The following is an 18,735-nucleotide window of genomic DNA, read 5'->3' as shown; positions in this document are numbered from 1 at the left end:
GAAGTGCGACCGACGCGCCACCACCGCGCCGTGACGTAACAGAGATGAGTTGGTGTATAGGGGTGTTGTCCGTTTTCCTGGCAAAGATCCTGCAATTCCGGACCCACACAAACTTCCATTTATGTTCATGTTTTTTTTTTGCCACTGACACCCCAAGCAGTCGTTTAAAGACGGGGCAGAGGTGTTCGTTTATGTAGATTGGTGCGGTACTAGTGGACCCCAGATCTTTGTTTGTTATGCGCTTCTTTTTTGCGGCTTCCAGAACAGCATCTCGTCGCGCCCGGCTTCGGAATTGAATGATGATGTTGCTTTCCTTATTTCGTGTCGGCACACGGTGACAGACTTCTATCTCATTCACTGCTATAGGCGACCCGATAGGGTCGCCGATCTTCTGTACAGTATCTGTCACATTTTCATTTTCTTGTTTCGGAATTCCTTTTATCTCTAAGTTTGCGTTCCTCGAGTACTGTTCACGGTGAACGAGACGCAATAGGCATCCTGCGCTGCCCAGGAGGCGCTGCGAAAAATGATTTGTTAGGACTTGTTTTGGGTAGTACAAACTTGAGCGACTCAAACTGCCCCACATATAGAAGCGTGCCTGCTCTGGGCGCCGAACACGTTAACGAGGAAAATAGAAAACAAACAAAAAGAAGAAAAAAAACACGAAAAATGCTAACGCCGTCGAAGCATCGGCCAAATCTAAGACGATAACAGCATGAACCAAGAAACGCCATATCACGCGTCCCAAAGAAACTTAAAGGGGAAGAAAAAATAAAAACGTCGGAACGCCAGATGTTCAACGTCTCCTCTCAGAGATACGAGACGCGTACCCTAGCGGCGGTGGCATGAATCCGGAACTTTCGACTGTCTTGCGGCGTTGAATGTAGCCGATTTCGGACGCCCGAAGGTGTTTTACCGTTCTTCTGCACTACAGAAAAGGAAAAAAATCACAGCGAAGGCGCCACAATGGTGGGAGTCCCAGCCAGGTGAGCTTGTACTACCCAAAACGAGGGCGCCACAGCTTGTTCAAAGCTTCAGCGCAGGAGGCCCATTCTGCTTCTTTGATCGCCTGCAGCAGCGTTTCATGCGATTGTTGCAGACTCGCATTTACCCGCTTAAGCTCTACGTTTTCTTTTGAGAGCACCTCAAACTCTTTCTTTATATCTTAGAATGCCTTGTTTATGAAATCCATTCCTTTTTTCACTTCCCTCACATCAGTTCTTAGTTCGCGAATCTCTGTTCTAAGCTCCCTTTCGAGCGATTCCTTGAACGTCTTAAATTCATGTTTCAAGTCCTCCTTCAATTCATTGCACACTTTAGCAATGTCCTTAGCCATGCTCACAACCAGAAAGACGCTTGGCAGCAGCGACAGCAAGTCCACTGAATAATTTTGTAAATGTTTTTGTACCAACCTGTAAGGGTTTGCGTGCGATTAGGACCGTGCCGTGCCGCCGCTACTGCCAAGTGCCCGGCCGTCGCTTCGTTGTCCTTTTTATAAGTGAGCAGCGGTTGTGACGTATGAGACGCTGGCCAATCTGCGCCGATGACCTGTAGTGGTGTCGCGCTGGACGTCGCGAAGGCGTCAGCCGCCGTTCCCCGCCCGGCGTGTCCTCTTCGCGTGACGTGCCTTCCTTGCCTGCTGAACTTCGCTGACTGTGGTGACAATGCAGAACTGGGTGTCTGTTCAGCGCATATCACCTGTAAGGGTTTGCGTGCGATTAGGACCGTGCCGTGCCGCCGCTACTGCCAAGTGCCCGGCCGTCGCTTCGTTGTCCTTTTTATAAGTGAGCAGCGGTTGTGACGTATGAGACGCTGGCCAATCTGCGCCGATGTCCTGTAGTGTCGCGCTGGACGTCGCGAAGGCGTCAGCCGCCGTTCCCCGCCCGGCGTGTCCTCTTCGCGTGACGTGCCTTCCTTGCCTGCTGAACTTCGCTGACTGTGGTGACAATGCAGAACTGGGTGTCTGTTCAGCGCATATCACCTGTAAGGGTTTGCGTGCGATTAGGACCGTGCCGTGCCGCCGCTACTGCCAAGTGCCCGGCCGTCGCTTCGTTGTCCTTTTTATAAGTGAGCAGCGGTTGTGATGTATGAGACGCTGGCCAATCTGCGCCGATGTCCTGTAGTGTCGCGCTGGACGTCGCGAAGGCGTCAGCCGCCGTTCCCCGCCCGGCGTGTCCTCTTCGCGTGACGTGCCTTCCTTGCCTGCTGAACTTCGCTGACTGTGGTGACAATGCAGAACTGGGTGTCTGTTCAGCGCATATCACCTGTAAGGGTTTGCGTGTGATTAGGACCGTGCCGTGCCGCCGCTACTGCCAAGTGCCCGGCCGTCGCTTCGTTGTCTTTTTTATAAGTGAGCAGCGGTTGTGACGTATGAGGCGCTGGCCAATCTACGGCGATGTCCTGTAGTGTCGCGCTGGAGGTCGCGAAGGCGTCAGCCGCCATTCCCCGCCCGTCGTGTCCTCTTCGCGTGACGTGCCTTCCTTGCCTGCTGAACTTCGCTGACTGTGGTGACAATGCAGAACTGGGTATCTGTTCAGCGCGGATCACCTGTAAGGGTTTGCGTGCGATTAGGACCGTGCCATGCCGCCGCTACTGCCAAGTGTCAGCTGCTCGCAGCTGACACTTGGCAGAGCCAGCTGCTCGCGTGACTTTGGCGAAAACGAAAGGACTCGTTTTGGCGCAAACCCGGCGGTGTCTGTCAGTTTGCCAAAGCCGGGAAGGGAGGGACAGGTTGACGCGAGGCTAACGACAGCGCTTCGGGCCAATGGGAGCGTCGTATACGTTATTCTCTCCCTCTCCTTCACCCTCTCTCTACGGCGCCGACAAACGAAAGGCACCACCGGGTTTGCGTCAAAACGAGCGTTCTAATGCTCACGCATTAAAAAGATATTTTATACTGCGAGCAAGATTTTTTTAATGCTTGTGTGGCGCATTAAAGCTCAAGGAGCGGCTGGACGTTAAAGTGCATCATTAAGAACGCACAAGCAGCGCGCGATGACGCGGGAACCAACCGCACGCCATCATTTGTGTAGGCAGGGAAGATACGAAATAACGTAAAAGCATCTGCCGGGTAAACGACCGTACGAGGTATGCAAACAACATAAAAACTTGCACGCCATTTTTAGCCCAAACATCAGTCTCCGCAGAGTTACTCAGCGTAATAGTTACGTGTTCGGATTCATAGTACGATTTCTCGTAGGCGTGGAATGTTACATACGCCTTCTGACTCGCTGATCTGCTTCCATTCAATACCATATTTAGCTTTCGTGTGCACAGTGACGGAGAAGATCAGCGACCTCTCAGTATGAAAGCATTCGGGTTATTTGCGACCATTTATCGTTAGTGATTTATTAATAAACGTATTCTAACAGGCTACAAATCACGTCGTTATTGCGTACATAATTTTATTGAGATGTCAAAGAAACTTATATAGTGTGATCATTCTTCAGATTCAAATGCAATGCAACATTCCTCACGCTTGTCCCTCAGTCAAGTAAATCTTTCCCTAGGGTTCGATGTGCACCCGTTTCATTGATGTAGTTTTTAATTTCAGGGACCTTTCTGGAAACACATTTTTGGAACTGGAAATGATGACATTCCCTCTAATGCCAGACATGAAAGTCCTGTGAGTATTTTGTGCATTTGCATTTGTATGTACGTTTTCCATATAATACGTCTACAATAGATTGATGATGCTTTCCTTAAGGCAACACGAAAATGAGCCTAAAATGTGTTTCCTTCAAAAGCATACGCTAATCATCGGCAAAATAATGGCAAACAAAATTTGCAATTATTGTTGATCAAGGGTTTATGAAACTCATAAGAACTTCGTCGAAAGCATGGTATATATGTTCAATGACATACGCCCATATAGAGGGTGTTCTTTCATAAGCTGAACATATTTGTTTAAAAAAAAAGCCATGAAAGCTACACAAACCTTGTTTGTCTAGGTGAGTTATACGGTAAAGGTGATATATTGTAGGGGCCTAATCGTCACTATAGCTCGAATAATAAACTAACATTTGTTCGATAACCTTTTTAATTAGTAAAAATAGACATCGATTAGAAACTTACTGAGTGTCCCAGAAAATCACTAAATTATTAATTTTTAGAAATAACTTGAGCTCTTGGGAAGCACACTAGTTTGCTATTGTTACCCCTTGTGCAACAGGCGCAATGGCAGGTGAAATTTTGTTATTGTGTTGGCTTGCGTAACCCTGCTCTTTTAAACCTCGTTATTTTTGAATGGGCTACAACGAAAACTAATTCCCCGAAAATATTTTAGTGCTGAAAAATGTATTAGGAATCATATCTAATTTGTTCGTGATGTTCATGTCGGATTTTCTACATCCGGCCACCTCTTTGCCAAAACAATTTCCTGTTTCAGAATGAACGTGCTGTTTGTTTTTAGGATTTTACTCTGTGTCAAATTGGTTTTCGTGTTGGGGTTCAAAAATAAATTTTACCGAAGTTCCCAGTATTGTGCGTACCGATGCACTACACAATTGCGAGAAGCTGTGCATCATCTCGCACAAATGATAGTGTTTTGTTTTCCGCTTCACACAGATGTCAGTCGCTACCGTCGTACTGTCGCGTACACTACGAGCTATAACACCGCAGACGTGGCCGTTCTGTACCCCCTGCGTCGTATACCGAACGCGCTCCGAAACACCCAGGCGAGAGCCCCTTCAAGAGTAATGGCGAAACGCCATTACTCTTGAAGGGGCTCTCACCTGGGCCCTAATCTGGACACTTGGCGAAAAAGTCGGCGAGAAATCCGGTGGTTATGATGGGCCGACGCCAAGATCAAGTGCGGCGTCGGTCAATCACAACCGCCGAATTTCTCGCCGAAACTTTCGCCAAGTGTGTACATTAGGCCCCCAGGTTGCCATCGCACTCTCTCTCTCTGCGTCGTCTGCAATAGCTAACGACACGATAGGGCTAAAGTAGGCACCGCCCCAGCACTTTGACGATGTCGGTTTCACAGGCTTTTGTGGGCGCCTCCTTTGGTAATAAAATTCCTCGACTCGTGGAAACGAATCGGCCAAACAAGCAACCAAAGGGGACATTCCGAGTTGAGAATAATCGCTTCCAATTATTCTGCACAGATCTCGGTAGATTACTTTTATAATTTGTACGCATGTGCATGCTTTTTGTTTTCTTCTGTCAGAAGTGCTCGTCTAATTGCGTTTAGATCGGTATGTCCCATTCGTTAAATGTTTGGTTGATTAGTCTTCGAGAGGTCATGGAATCTCCGTGCCGAAAAAGGCACCCACAAAGGCTTACGAAGCAATCATCGGCAAGTGCTGTGGCGGTGTTTCTTTTTCTTTTTTTCTTCTTTTGGGCCTGGCAACGACAAGGAGAGATTATTATCGCAATTCCGCCGCATAGGATAGACGGGGAAGGCGCGATGTTACGGAGTGCCCCTGCTATGTGGCGCTGGGGTACGGAGCGGCCACGACTGCCTTGTTAGCTGATTGTGCCCGTGATAGTACATGGACGGCGATGTGATCCTGTCTTGTTGAGGAAACGCAGCCGTCTCGATGATACACCGTTGGATATCATGTATAAAATGTGGGTCGATAAGGCTTTCAGCAACAAAATGTGATGCATAGTGTGGCAAGGCAAGCGGTTTTTGTTAGCATATTAATTTATTTATCTAATAATATGTTAAAAACAGCCTTTTATTCTGTTTATATTTAATTGGGTGTATTAATGCAAGAATATGTGCTCTTTATAATCACAGGCCGTAGTAAAATCAGGAGAGATTATTTAAATGTAACTTTCCCAGGAACGCACATTGCCCAAAAAGGTCCGGGTACGACAGTTCCTCAAGAATTCACACATCGGATGTCTTCCTATACGATTGTTCTTAACCTGCAGTTTTGTTTCTTTAGGAGCATTCGCTTGCACGCTCTGCGCGTTTCTCGCTGACCCACAAATTCACGCAGCAGCCTTTGATAACGTTTGATTACATTACGTCGATAAAATACTACGAGTTACCGTATCCGTGCATTTTAGGCCGCGTGTCAAACGAATCATTGAATTGACTGTCGTGCCGACGTGGTTAGTACGAAGCACGAATGAAGGCTCATTAACATATATTAGTAGCGTGTTCCTACGTTTCGAAACCTTGCGTCGAGTTTCGAACGCAAGCCACCGGAACGTCACAATGAAGTATGCACTTTGCACGCGGCATACGATACACTCATGTCCTGGCCACTTGCTGTGGTTAATGCTCATAGTCAAGCACAACAGCTCTAATATGTCTTCACTCGCGGTCCTACGTCGATGGAAAACGGTAGAACCCTCAATAACCTAGTCAAATGCTACGCCGTCTCGGGCCAGACCACTTAGGGATACTAACGCCGCTCTTCATTAATATTCGTGCATCTGATTTGTCGAACGGCTCGAAGAGCTTGAGACCTCATGGACCGGTTAGCATCTTCCTGACACGAGCTGGATCACTCAGAGGCAAACTCCAATAAGATGCGCTCGCTATCGCGCGTTCCCTATGGGGAGAAACACAGCACCCAACAAACGGAACTGATTATGGCAACCGCAATCCGGCATGCTTTTTTGCGCTGTTACATTGAAAATGGGTCTATATTAATATTATGACTTTAGACTCAGCGTGAAATACAAGAAAGTACCATTTAATAAAAATTTAATTAGTTAATCAAACTATTAGTTTATTAATTAATTGGTCAACTTGCCGTGAAGATTATATTATTACGTAATGTCCGGTGACCTTGATAAAAACATGTTTAAGACGGCGCTCTACGTTTCAGCCCTGTTTTCGATGTATTCAAAACAACATCAAACATCCTGTATATTTTCTTTTTCATTTACCCTTTCGCAAAGGCTGGTTTATTCGTAATATATATATATAGGAAATGACCATGTGTTACTTAATTGATTCTGGTTTCAGGATGGTCGATCTTTATCTCAAATGTTCACAATGTTTTTTTTTTTTTTTTTGGGGGGGGTTGATATTAACGTTTTTAATGAATGAAAGGCAGGCAAGTTAACCTGGGCGTTTGTCCTAGCTGGCAATTATGCACTATGGCTCAGGGAAGGGAGAAAACAAAGATATAGTCATTAGGGGGCACAAATAAATGATTGAGGTGAGGCTGAAAACGGGGATAGGTCGAAAATAATTTCAGTTGCACAAAATACACTTTATTTAATATTTAGGACCATTGTTAGAGCCTTTGATGATTTGGCAGTTTGGTCGATCGTGTTCCAGACGCCAACTACTTTGGATATATTAAATATGCGGCCATCTAATAGTCGCAGAGTTTCTTGCAAAACCTGTGGTTTGTTATGATTATTTGGACACTCACATAGGATGTGCTCTATTGATCCTTCTACACCACAACTTATGCTGCCACCGGACTCTCTGATGCTGATACTTTGAATAAATTAAGTAGTATATTCACGCCTAGACTTAGGCGCCGCAGTGTTGCTTTTTCTCGCCTTGGCAGTCCAGATGTTGAACGGAAAGTTAGTTGAGGGTGAAGGGCGTACAGTCGGGCGTGATGGTAGCTTTAGCAGCACCAGTAGCGTTTTGAGAGTGTCTTCCCAATGTGGCGGACGAGAGCATTATTATCGGCCTGACTGTAGGGTATGGCTGTTCCACAATGACTGACGCTACATTTTGCAGCATTGTTAGTAGCTTCGTATCCGGGTATTCCGCAGTTCCCAGGTATCCACTGAAAATTTATTTTACTTCGGTACTGCTGCGCTTCGTGGTACAGTTTGCATATTTCACATGCATGGTGCTCGTAAGAGCGTTGCTTCATGAAATATCTATTTATTTAAAGCGCGGGCTAGGAGTCCCTAACAATTGACCAGTCTTGTGGTACCTGAGACACTAAATATCTGAACGCCTTTCTAATGGCTGCAATTTCCAAAATCCCTGAAGCCGTTGTATGCTGCACCTCATGTGCGGGCAGGCGGCCGTGAGCGGGTATCACTTTAAAGAGTTCTTCAATATTTAAAAAAAGGTTGTATATGGATTTTTCCCCTCCATCATCCCCTCGCTTCTTTGCTCACCGCGTCAGTACGCTATGTCGTCTGCAAAATATATTTGTTGTAGTATATATTTACATTTCTTAGAGATTTAAGAGACAGAGCGATTTCATGTCATAATATATTATCATAATTTCATAATATTGTTCATTTCTAGATTGTTGTCGTACTCTCAAGTCGCATACATTGGAGAAGATGCATTCAAGAACCTACCAAAACTGAGGGACTTGTAAGTTGACTTTTCCCTGACAAATTATGAAAAGGCTGTAGATTCCCCTTAACAGTTCACAATTTTATGAGCAAAATCCGTCAAGTATACTTTCCCGCACTCATGAACTTTATTCTAAATTGAAGTGACCATCTCCAGAATCGTGAGCATGAAATTCAGGTCTTCCCGATTCAGCTAGCCCAGGTCACCTTGTGAGGACCGAATGTCATTGGTGCCTCACTGTTTGTTGCTGCCCCTCCCTAACTCGAATAATTGGGTACTGCAAATTCAACTAGAAAGTTGAATGACAGAAGTTATTCACAAAACGAACCCTACTCTATGTGGGAAGTTATAGTAATAGTACGGTGCATTACTTAGAAACAGTGTTTTGTTTATAAATCGCATATAGAAATTCTTAAATATAAACATATGTAGTTTTGACCACGAAGAATTTTTGCTTAAAATATATTGTTTTTCGCTGACTAAAATCAAGTTAGGATCATTCAAGTTTATTTTATTTCATCTAAAGAAAGGCTTGAAATATGTCATATGTCAATATATATGGATATACAGCTTGGCATAACCAATCAAAACCCCTTACAACTGAACTAATTTTTGCATTTAAGCATACTGCTTTGTTCATGGAAACTGTGGGCGCTGCTATTTTGTATCATCATCACCATCATCATCATCATCATCCTCGTCATCATCATCTTTATCTTAACTTTATTCTTGTGCCCATACACAACAATCGAGTTTAATTTGCAATGACCTAGAGTTTGCTAAGTAGAGTGTCTTTCGATTGCGCTCGTGAGACGCATGAGTTTGCGTATATCATTTTTCTATATATGTCTCTCGGCCTCATTCCAATAAATATAAAATGAACTGATTGTAGTATAAATTAAAGAATATCAAGATAATCCACTTCGTTAACAGCACCCTGTCTAAGAAATGTTATGGCGTATCTTTTCCACAGGTTCCTCGTCGCAAATAATATTCGCAACCTTTCTGCGGGCACGTTCAGGAGCAGCAGCGACCTTGAAAGAATGTAGGTATACAAAACTGTAAGGCTTCTAGAATGTTTTGGAAAAGGATTTCTTGAACGACTACTGGAGGAATTCGGGAACGGTCCTGAATAATGATGTGGGTGGATGCGTAGTGAATACATAACATGATGCCGCTTTATGCTTCACTCCCAATTTTGGAACACAACAACGAAAGAAAACATAGAAGCAAGTTTTTCATTCGGCTTGGCTCAGTATAACTCGGGCTGTGCGTGTCTGTGCACACATAATATTCAGTACAATGGGCGAACTCCGCCTTAGCATTCTGACTTCCTTCATCTGGTATTCCGAGCAGAAAATGAGATTACGCTCAACTCTGAGATGGGGCACATATATCGGATTTTAGGTTATGAGCCACTCATTGTGAGAAAACGCACGATTTGTATTCCCGTAAGTTTGAAAAAAGTAATTGCTTTTTTAAAAAAAAAATAGGGATCACGCAGCTGAAACGAAGCTGCGGGCTTGATATCTATTTTGGGTGATTATGTTTCTAGTCACGTGGAGGAAGTCACAGATAGGAAACATATGGGTTTAGACACGTTTTACACGTCTTTAACTAGACTTGTACTGACGAAGATATGCGCAATGGCGGCAGGGCTCCTAATGTTACTCAGAGGAGTTCTGCCATTTTTATTAGAGTGTCATGATTTGATAATGGCCGAGCTTCCTACGACCGCTCTAAGATAATATCCTATAGCGAATATAGCGTCAATCTGCTTGTACAGGAAGGCTCCACACCTCTGCTGTATTCAAAATGATATGTTAGCGGGCACGCGCCAAATAATTGTCCACGAACTCGCGCTTTGAGACCCCTCACTCTTACCTTTCACATCCTGAAATGTGAAGTGTTGACAACGCTAAAAGTAACCCTGCATACAAAATCGGCTTGCGACGCCTCTTGTTCATATGAATCTGGGGCCTATAGTGTGAAAAAACATTGTTAGAAGGTTGCCTTAATTGTCACTTGTTTTGAATATAATTTTTAGCATTAACCGTTGTATAACAATATTTACACAGGATTCTGTCTCACAACCCTATCTCCGACATGTCACCGGACGCTTTTGAAGGCCTGCAGCAGCTGAAAACCCTGTGAGTACATTATTCAAAACGGCATACTCGCTGTGGTGTACTTCTATTAAAAAAACACAAAAAGCTGAAAATAAGCACACTTTAAAATAATGAGGCACGTGATAGAGGAATCTGATAGATTATCGATTCTTTGTGTGTGTTTTGACGTGTAATATGATGAACCAATCGTTGAATCCTTTTCTGACACAGGGAAGTTTTAGAATTTCAATGAATCACTTCTCAGTGATATCTTGCATGCCTTAATTTTTAACGATACAAAATGTAGTTTAAGAAATTCAAATTTACTCTAATATCTCAGCAGCACGATTTAATGCTCTGATGGTGAAGTTCAGATTTCATTTTGAAGTTCTAAATCATGTTTCCGGAAACTCTTTTTATACTTGTGAATCGCCTATCAATTAACCTGTCAAAAATATAGTGCATTTTGTTTTTCTCCTATCACTTTTAGAACATTAGTACAAGGACAGACTGTGTGGTATAAACAGAAGTAACCTATTATTTTGTGTCGCCTTTCGGTACCTTTGAGCTTCCTGGATATTACTGTCTTGTAGAGAAAGATTGCACCAGGAATGCGCGCACTTTCTTTGTTAATACAAGTGGTCTTGTAACTGCTACGGAAGTGAATCTAAGAATATGTTACATTTGGCGCCTTTGCCGCGATACATGAACTATAGACACATTGCGTTGAATCAAGGCCAACTGGTTCACAAAACAAGAAAATACGAGGATCTAATTTACGTTTCACAAAATTTCAATAAACCTGTAGCCTTATCGAGAACATATAATATGTACCTTAAACGAATGCGATATAATTACGAAAATCATTACTTGAGCGACACTAATTTGTTACCTCCAGCCTTATCATTATTGCGTTTTTGTCAGAATTTGGGCAACTGAATGCAATTATCTTCGTGCGTTTATTCAAACGTTGTTGCATACTTTGTCATCATTTAGTAAGAAAACTTCACACGTCTGAATTTCACTCGAGAGGCGCGTGTATGCTTTATCATTTTTATGAACGAAAAGATCGTGACGACATACGTAGCACAAATGTAGGTTGCACACGTACAGTTTTGAAGAGAACAGAAAATATTGTTAACGTAGCAGCTTGGGCGAGTTGGTTTCTCATTTTTACACACATTACAGCGCACTATTGCAACGAACACTCACCCCTTACACACGAAAAATAAAGCAAAATTCAAACGAACCGCGCTGACTGACAACTCGTTTTTATATATACTCTGTCTTCTTCTACCTCTTGCAGTACTGAATTTCCCGAACTTAATTCGGGAATTTTGGTAGTGCAAGAGGTAGAAGAAGAAAAACTATATATAAAAACGAGTTGTCAGTCAGCGCGGTTTGTTTGAATTTTGCTTTATTTTTCGTGTGTAAGGAGTGAGTGTTGTTTGCAATAGTGCGCTGTAGGGTGTGTAAAAATACCAAAATAATGACGACGCGCCACAGGAAAAAAAAAAAAAAAAAAAAACGTCTAGCGGCAAACCGCATTTTTTGACAATATTAATTTTTTTTGTGTCATTCGTTCGCAAGCCTCGAAGGAAGCATATTTCATGCGTACCTATGTGCCAGATGGAACTAGATGACGTGACGACAGCCTTAGACACTGCAAAAGAGATTCGAGCGTATATGCAGTGAGTAAGATTAAAATACACTCATTTCGTATGCACCAGAGGCATAATAAGCTATGTGAAGAATTTCCATTTTATGCCGAGGAACAAACTAGTGCGGAGGGCTCAAAAGCACTGTGTGTATTATTTACAGTGATCTTCGCAACTGTGCAATCAAGCGCCTGCATCCGGATCTCTTCAAGCATTTCAAAGAACTGACGGAGTTGTAAGTTGAATCAACGTCAAGCAGCTATTCTTTCCCGCTTCGACACGGCAGGAATAGGATCTGTTTACACTTTTCGTTACCCACGTGGATGAAGTGCCGCTCTAATGCGAGCCCACCTGCTAGGGATTCTGTTGACACTGCAATCGCCTTAACAATTAGGGAGAGAGGCAATCAGCTTAACAGTTTTATTAATATAAATTCGAACTACAATGTTGTCGTTTATCGCATTTATAAAGTTTTGCCGAACGCTCAGCCTTCCTCTAAATGTAGCGCTAGTAGAGCAGATCCAAATGCAAAGTTTCAAAGCTTGACATAAGCTTATTCAAAAGTTATAAGCAATTTTCTGAAGAATCCAAGTGGAAAACGAAGCCCGTTCCCAGAACCTGTCGCCATTAATCTCCATGTTTTTTCCGGGCTTCGTCGGTTCCCACTTTCCCACTGAAAATGTCAGAAAATTTATTAGAACTTTTGAACATACAACGACAGCCTTCGAAACTGCCGTTTTGTCCAGAGCGCTAGTTCTACATATTGCCATAGACGCAGCGTTCCACGATGCGTTTACGGTATTGACATGAAACAAAAATCTCAAATTGTTTTGGGGTGACGCTCTCTACTAAGATATAAAAAGAATACACAGTGTACAAGGAATAAAGTGCACTCCTACACAGCGATGGCTCTGCTCACTCGCGACACTGTTAGTGCAAAACACGTCATCAGAGCTTTTTTTTTAATTTTCTACCTAAATTCAATATTAACCAATGTCAAAATTTACTTCGGGTTACTGTTCTCATGGGTAACGTTAAACCGCACTATCACCTTTCATGGTAACCCTTTAATTTTCTCGGAATAACCACAAATAACGGCGATACCACGACTGCGCTAACAGTGCCGCGTAGTGTACATATAGATTGTTGGAATAATAAAAACAAAAATTTGTTCGGAGCGAGGTTGGCGTGGTATACGAAACTCATTTTTATTTAGGGAAATGTACGTCATACAAACATATATGGCACGCGAATGTTGAAGAAAGGAAGCGTTCTCTTTTGATTTGGTGGCCGCCGTCAGGAATTGTGGCTGCTTGATCATGGTGACAAATTGGCGAGCTGCTTCACTCTTCGATGAAACGGGATTCTTGGTGCGACACAGGCAACATTTAACCAAAAAAAAATATGGAATGGTATTTTTGATGTAGACCAAAATATGAAGAGTGCGGTTGCACGCTTTCGGCTGCCGTTTTTTATAATAAAGTTGCGTTCAAAAGTGTGTTTGACAGGGGTGTAACTATACAAAGCCGCGAATTTTTGTCTTGATGCGCAACTTCAGCGTACATATTGTTTCCAATTAAAGAAAGATCCATTGGTGCATAACCTCTAGGAAACGCCACACACGTCCCCTTTTGGGAAACGCTAACGCCGTCTCCTTCACTTTCCTGTTCTGGCTTACTCTTTTGATGTTTTTTTTTTTTAATCCTCTATTGTTTGCTGCGTATTTTCGCCTTCGTTACGGGATCAGTGTTAGCGTTTCCCAAAAGTGCGTGACAATTCAAGGGGTCGTGCTAACGCATTCCATAAGAGTCCACCAATGAATCTTCCTTTAATTCTTGTAGCACAAACGAAGGCATGCGCGTTCCGCACACCTGCAACTTCAGGCTCGCTCCAGCACCCGCGCGTGCATTGGCTTCGGCGTCGTGGCGTCGCCTCCCTCTCGCCTCGTCGCCCCGTGAGCTTATTGGCTTCCGCCTCATGACGTCACCTCCCTCTCGCCTTTCTCCTTCACTACACTCCTCCTCTCTATGCGGCGTGCTTCCCCTTCGTATGTTTTGTCCACAGACAGACGCTGTCAGCTTCTCCCTGTCATGTGGGTACTAATGCTAACACATTGAACAGCAAGATCGCTCTGTCTTTCTGCACAAAACTCCTAAACCTTTGCGTTTTCTTTTTTTGGAAAGGGGGGGGGGTGTTAATTGTTGCGATTTTAGCATTTTATAGTTTAATGCAATCCAACTAACCTAACCTCCTAACTTATCCTCCTTCAGTTCGATAGAATACATGCACAGATTACTAAGAGAGTGAACCATATTCTTTTATTTAGGATAAATGAATGTTTTGAATACAAGAATGTAGTCTAGCTACCTAAATACGAATTTTCGAGAACGGAGGTCAGGCGAAGGCGCAATAATAGGCTATTAGCCTGTTGCTACAAGTTATTCATTTTGGGTATACATTTTATTTGTTGTTTTTTTTACCTATTTTTGGTGCTTTCCATTTGAGCTTGACATTACTCATATCCTACAGGCCTACCATTACTTTAATGCCACATAAAGCTGGTGCGCACTTATCGTAAAACGTTTTTCACTGTACTTTCTGCTAGTACCTCCTCTTACACAGTAGCACTAACACCATTCTCTGATGGCGTTAGTTAGCCCTCATAAAATACAAAGCACAACACATCCTTTACTTTGTATTACTGCACTCAAACGTTAGAGGCACGCGAACATTTTAACGTGTCAGCACCGAGTTGCTCTAATCTCCTGGCATCCGTCTAGCGGTCAAAAAAAAAAAAGTTGTATTAATTATAACCTCTAATCCGACGTCTTGATTCACCGGCGAGAGCGGGAAGGAGGGGGGGGGGGGTGCAGATTGTCAACACACTTAACTCACAAAACCCCTTCACCCTTGTATACTGCTCAATGAAGAACGTTATAGCAATGAGCTAAAGGAATGGACAATCTTTTCAACCAAATAAACACAGTTTCAATGTACGGCAAAACAAGCCTTAACCTAAGCAGTTCAAACATACAAGAATATAACTAAGAAAAAAACTTAAGACAAACAATTATTACTTGCATAAAGAGTGAACCCATAGACACGTGTATCTCACAAAACAATAGCTAGAAATATAGAACTCATAGAAATAACAATATAAATCATGAATACATACCATAAAACACGTAATGAGCAATTCAACGGATATTTTTGTAATGCAATATATTTAAAATTAACAATCAGCTACAAAAGGTAGTACTCAGTGAATGGTAAAAAGCCCTTCTTCATGGTATTCATGAAACTAAAACTTAAATTAATATTTTTTTTAATATTTCCATTATATCGAGTGCATTGCTCCAAGGGGCTCACAGTAGTAATTCAGTACGCCTTAATGTCGCATCTTTCGTCTCCGCTGGAGGTGCGATTCCGCCAGTTCACTATGATAATTATCATGGGATCGTGCATCACTCTAATTATGGTTAGACTAATGCGCGCCTGCACAAAGCCTCGCAATAATGAAACCGACAGGGGATGGTCTTGGAGCTTTAATCCATCAGCCTGCATACCGGACTTCCGCTTCTCGTTGAGTTGAGGTTTAGTTAGCGCACGCAATGCACCAACTACTGTAATCCTATTTTGAATCAGCCTAACGGTGCGCTGTTTTTCAAGAACGCAAATATAAGGCTTTAGTCGTTCTGCTACGCATTCGAAATGGAGCAATATCCATACTTCTTTTCGTCATGAGTAAAAACGCTGTCAAAAGCTAGAAGACGTACACACGCGGGCACACATACGCATGGTCACGGTGTTTTCACTACACTTCATTAGTTAAACCGATTATAACAGAGAAACCAAAAGATAACATTTGTCCTTAAGTATACACTTTTTTTTTTTTTTTTGCTTTTTGGTTGGCCCCATCAATTTGTAGCTTCGGCTGCGTTTTGTTTTAACGTGAAAAAAGTACTGAGGCGGACATTCAGTGGTGCGTAGTATGCGGTCAAAAACTATTAGAAGTGTAACGCATTATATAATTACACTTCCAGCTAATGAGACGACTTCTGAAGACCGCAAATGTAGCAGTTCGAACACTGCACTGTACATTCATTGTAAGCCGGGTGTCGAACCGGTCATTATTTCGGTTCGGTTCGGGTTCGGGTTCAGTAGCATTGTACTTTGTTCCGGTTCAGCTCCGGTTTAGGCTAGCGCACATAATATCGCTCCGGTTACGGGTTTTAATAAGCGCGAACCGGTTCGAACCGATTCCTAACTCGACCTTTGAATATTGACGGAGCATTTCCTGCAGTCTTTCTGAGCACGAGATACTTGCAAAAGGCCCATTCCAATACTACCCCCTGTTCAGGCAGATATGAAGGCTCTGCACGGTGACGGCGCAGAAGACACAATTAATGTGGCAAGGCTATTGCTTGTATATTACTATTCTTAAGTGAACTATATATATAAGCGATCGGGGGCTTTCCATTTTTATGGTGTCTTTTTTCACACGCAGCTGTGCAGTATTTCAAACCCTGCGATACGAGGGCGTATTTTCTGGATGGGTCTATAATCTTTTCCAAAAAAGAGCTTGTGGCCCATGCCATCCTTAGTGTTCGGGCGTATAGCGCATGCTTTGATCGCTTTCCGAAGCGACAAACACGCACGTGCTGGGCTGTGAAGATCACACGCAGGGCTGAAAGGTCCCTAGCTAGATGGCTTGTCCTCCATATGTTTTGGTTTGTTTTGCTCAGCTCACGTGCACACGCACGTATAATGAAATGTGACTACATCTGGACAGCGCTTCGGATTTCGGCGGAAAAACGCAGTTCGAAAGATCTCGTGGCGATGCATTCTATAGTCGCTTTGACTTTTTATCGCAAACAACGTTCTATGCAAATGACCCGTGCTGAGGGACTCAGACCGGGTCATTCGTTACTGTCAGCCACCGAACAAAGTTCTGAGAATGCCACCACAGCGAACGCTGTTTCTCGAATGCTCAGTTGAAGACGATGAAAGAGGATTTCAAACAAAAATGAGAAAATGGTTGAACAGGCGGCATGCTGGCCTTGCTAGTCTAAGAAACCTACAAAAAAGAAAAAGACACGTTTTCTCTTTTCTCTTTCTTTTCCTCCTCCCCCTGGCCTCCTTCTAGGGCGCGGCGCGACGGCTAATCATCGCCGAGTAACCTTGCCTCCAACAACCCATGTTTTTTTCTCTCTTTTTTTTTTCTTTTTTGTAAGGTAACATTTTGAGAACGTTGAAGAAAATATTGTTTTTCATTGAAATGAACCACAGGCGACCCTAAAAACTATATACGGCCGGTGCTGCGCGGTACTGGTTCCCTCTCCTCCAGGGTGTCGTTGCACTCAAGCGGAAGGTCACGTGGTGCGCTCTCGGTGCTCGATTGGCTAAATGGCTTTTCGAGCGCAACTACGGTCCATCTTGAGGTCAAACATTCGCGGACGCGTAGGCCTCAGTGCCTAGGGGGGCGCAATCCGCTCCGAGACTTGGACATTTCGTAGCCAAGCGGCCAAGCGGTGCTTTGAAATCGCCGCCGCCGCTACCGGGCCGCCAGGGTCCATCCAAGAAACAAAGGAAAGTTAAAGCTCCCCAGACGACGATGTATTTTTTTATTACGTATGCAATAAAAACGAAATATAAAAATATATCTCAGTATGCAGGATTAGTCTTGACAAGATAAGAAAAATATGCGCCCGCAACTTTTCCCATTTAGACCAATTATTGACACAACTGGCCCTGAACCGTTTTCGTTGAACCGGTAACCGCCACATCACATTATGGTTTCGTTCCGGTTCGGGTTCAATATGAAGCGTTCGATTTCGGTTTCGGTTTTGTTCCCGTTCGGTCAAAAATAACGGTTTTGATCCGGTTTTCGGTTCGGGTTCGGGTCGACACCCTGATTATAAGCAGTTTATACGCAAGGCCGTATATATTTGGCTTGTCCGTGCATTAGTTTTCAGACTTCAGACAACTGGTAGGGCGTCCGTATTCGGACACCGGGCAACCGATTTATGTATGAGATTGTGTCAGATAAGTCGAATAAAAAAAATGATGATTAGTAGGTTTGACGTAATCGCGTTGCTAGCAATCCTTTTTCAATCACACCCTGACATCGACCTTTTCAACGTTATCTAAAAGAAATAATTTCTTTGTTTCAAGTCTTTTCAAAGTAATGCTTTATTGTTCCTGACACATTATACATAGTGATGTTTAATTTTTGTTACTTTATATACATTTAGGAATGTACGAATATTGTTCGCTCTACAAAGAAAGCCATCATTACCGTCCTTCCCCAGTGTAAAAACGGTTTAATGTCTGACTAGTCCTCACTTAAGCAATAGAATGTCCAGGGAGGCAATAACACCTCGCGAAAGTAAAGTGAGGAGGATACCCTGAATACAAAACACAACAAGAAAGAGTGAAAGGCGATTATATCCACGGGGGTTTGCTAATGCCGGAGGGAATCGATCGTCTCCTCCATGTTGCGGGTAATCAATCGTGCAGGGTGCTCTATAGCCTGTCGTAAGCGAAGAAAGGCAGCAAAAACTCTCCGACCAAGACCACCCCCGCCTTACACACACACGCACTCTCTTCCCACTTCGGCAGAGCGAAAATTGCAGAGGAGGCTAATGGAAAGAAGGAAACCAGCAATCATGGCTAACTAAATGATTCTGTTCTTTTTTTTTTTTTTTTTTAGCTTGCGATCTCT

At 43.3% G+C, this 18,735-nt stretch overlaps 1 protein-coding gene across 1 annotated transcript in view; it reads left to right on the top strand.

Moving 5' to 3' along the window:
• LOC115330581 (relaxin receptor 1) overlaps nucleotides 1-18,735 on the top strand; it is a 174,437-nt gene that overhangs the window by 67,175 nt on the left and 88,527 nt on the right. Inside the window, exons 5-9 of the mRNA XM_040222712.2 lie at nucleotides 3,554-3,625; nucleotides 8,192-8,263; nucleotides 9,219-9,290; nucleotides 10,324-10,395; nucleotides 12,175-12,246. Of these exons, the coding sequence (XP_040078646.2) occupies nucleotides 3,554-3,625; nucleotides 8,192-8,263; nucleotides 9,219-9,290; nucleotides 10,324-10,395; nucleotides 12,175-12,246 (360 nt within the window). The remainder of the gene's footprint in view (nucleotides 1-3,553; nucleotides 3,626-8,191; nucleotides 8,264-9,218; nucleotides 9,291-10,323; nucleotides 10,396-12,174; nucleotides 12,247-18,735) is intronic.

The sequence above is a fragment of the Ixodes scapularis genome, unplaced genomic scaffold, assembly GCF_016920785.2.
Source record: "Ixodes scapularis isolate PalLabHiFi unplaced genomic scaffold, ASM1692078v2 PGA_scaffold2__306_contigs__length_199485367, whole genome shotgun sequence".
Taxonomy (NCBI): domain Eukaryota; kingdom Metazoa; phylum Arthropoda; class Arachnida; order Ixodida; family Ixodidae; genus Ixodes; species Ixodes scapularis.
This window is presented reverse-complemented; position numbering and strand designations above follow the sequence as displayed.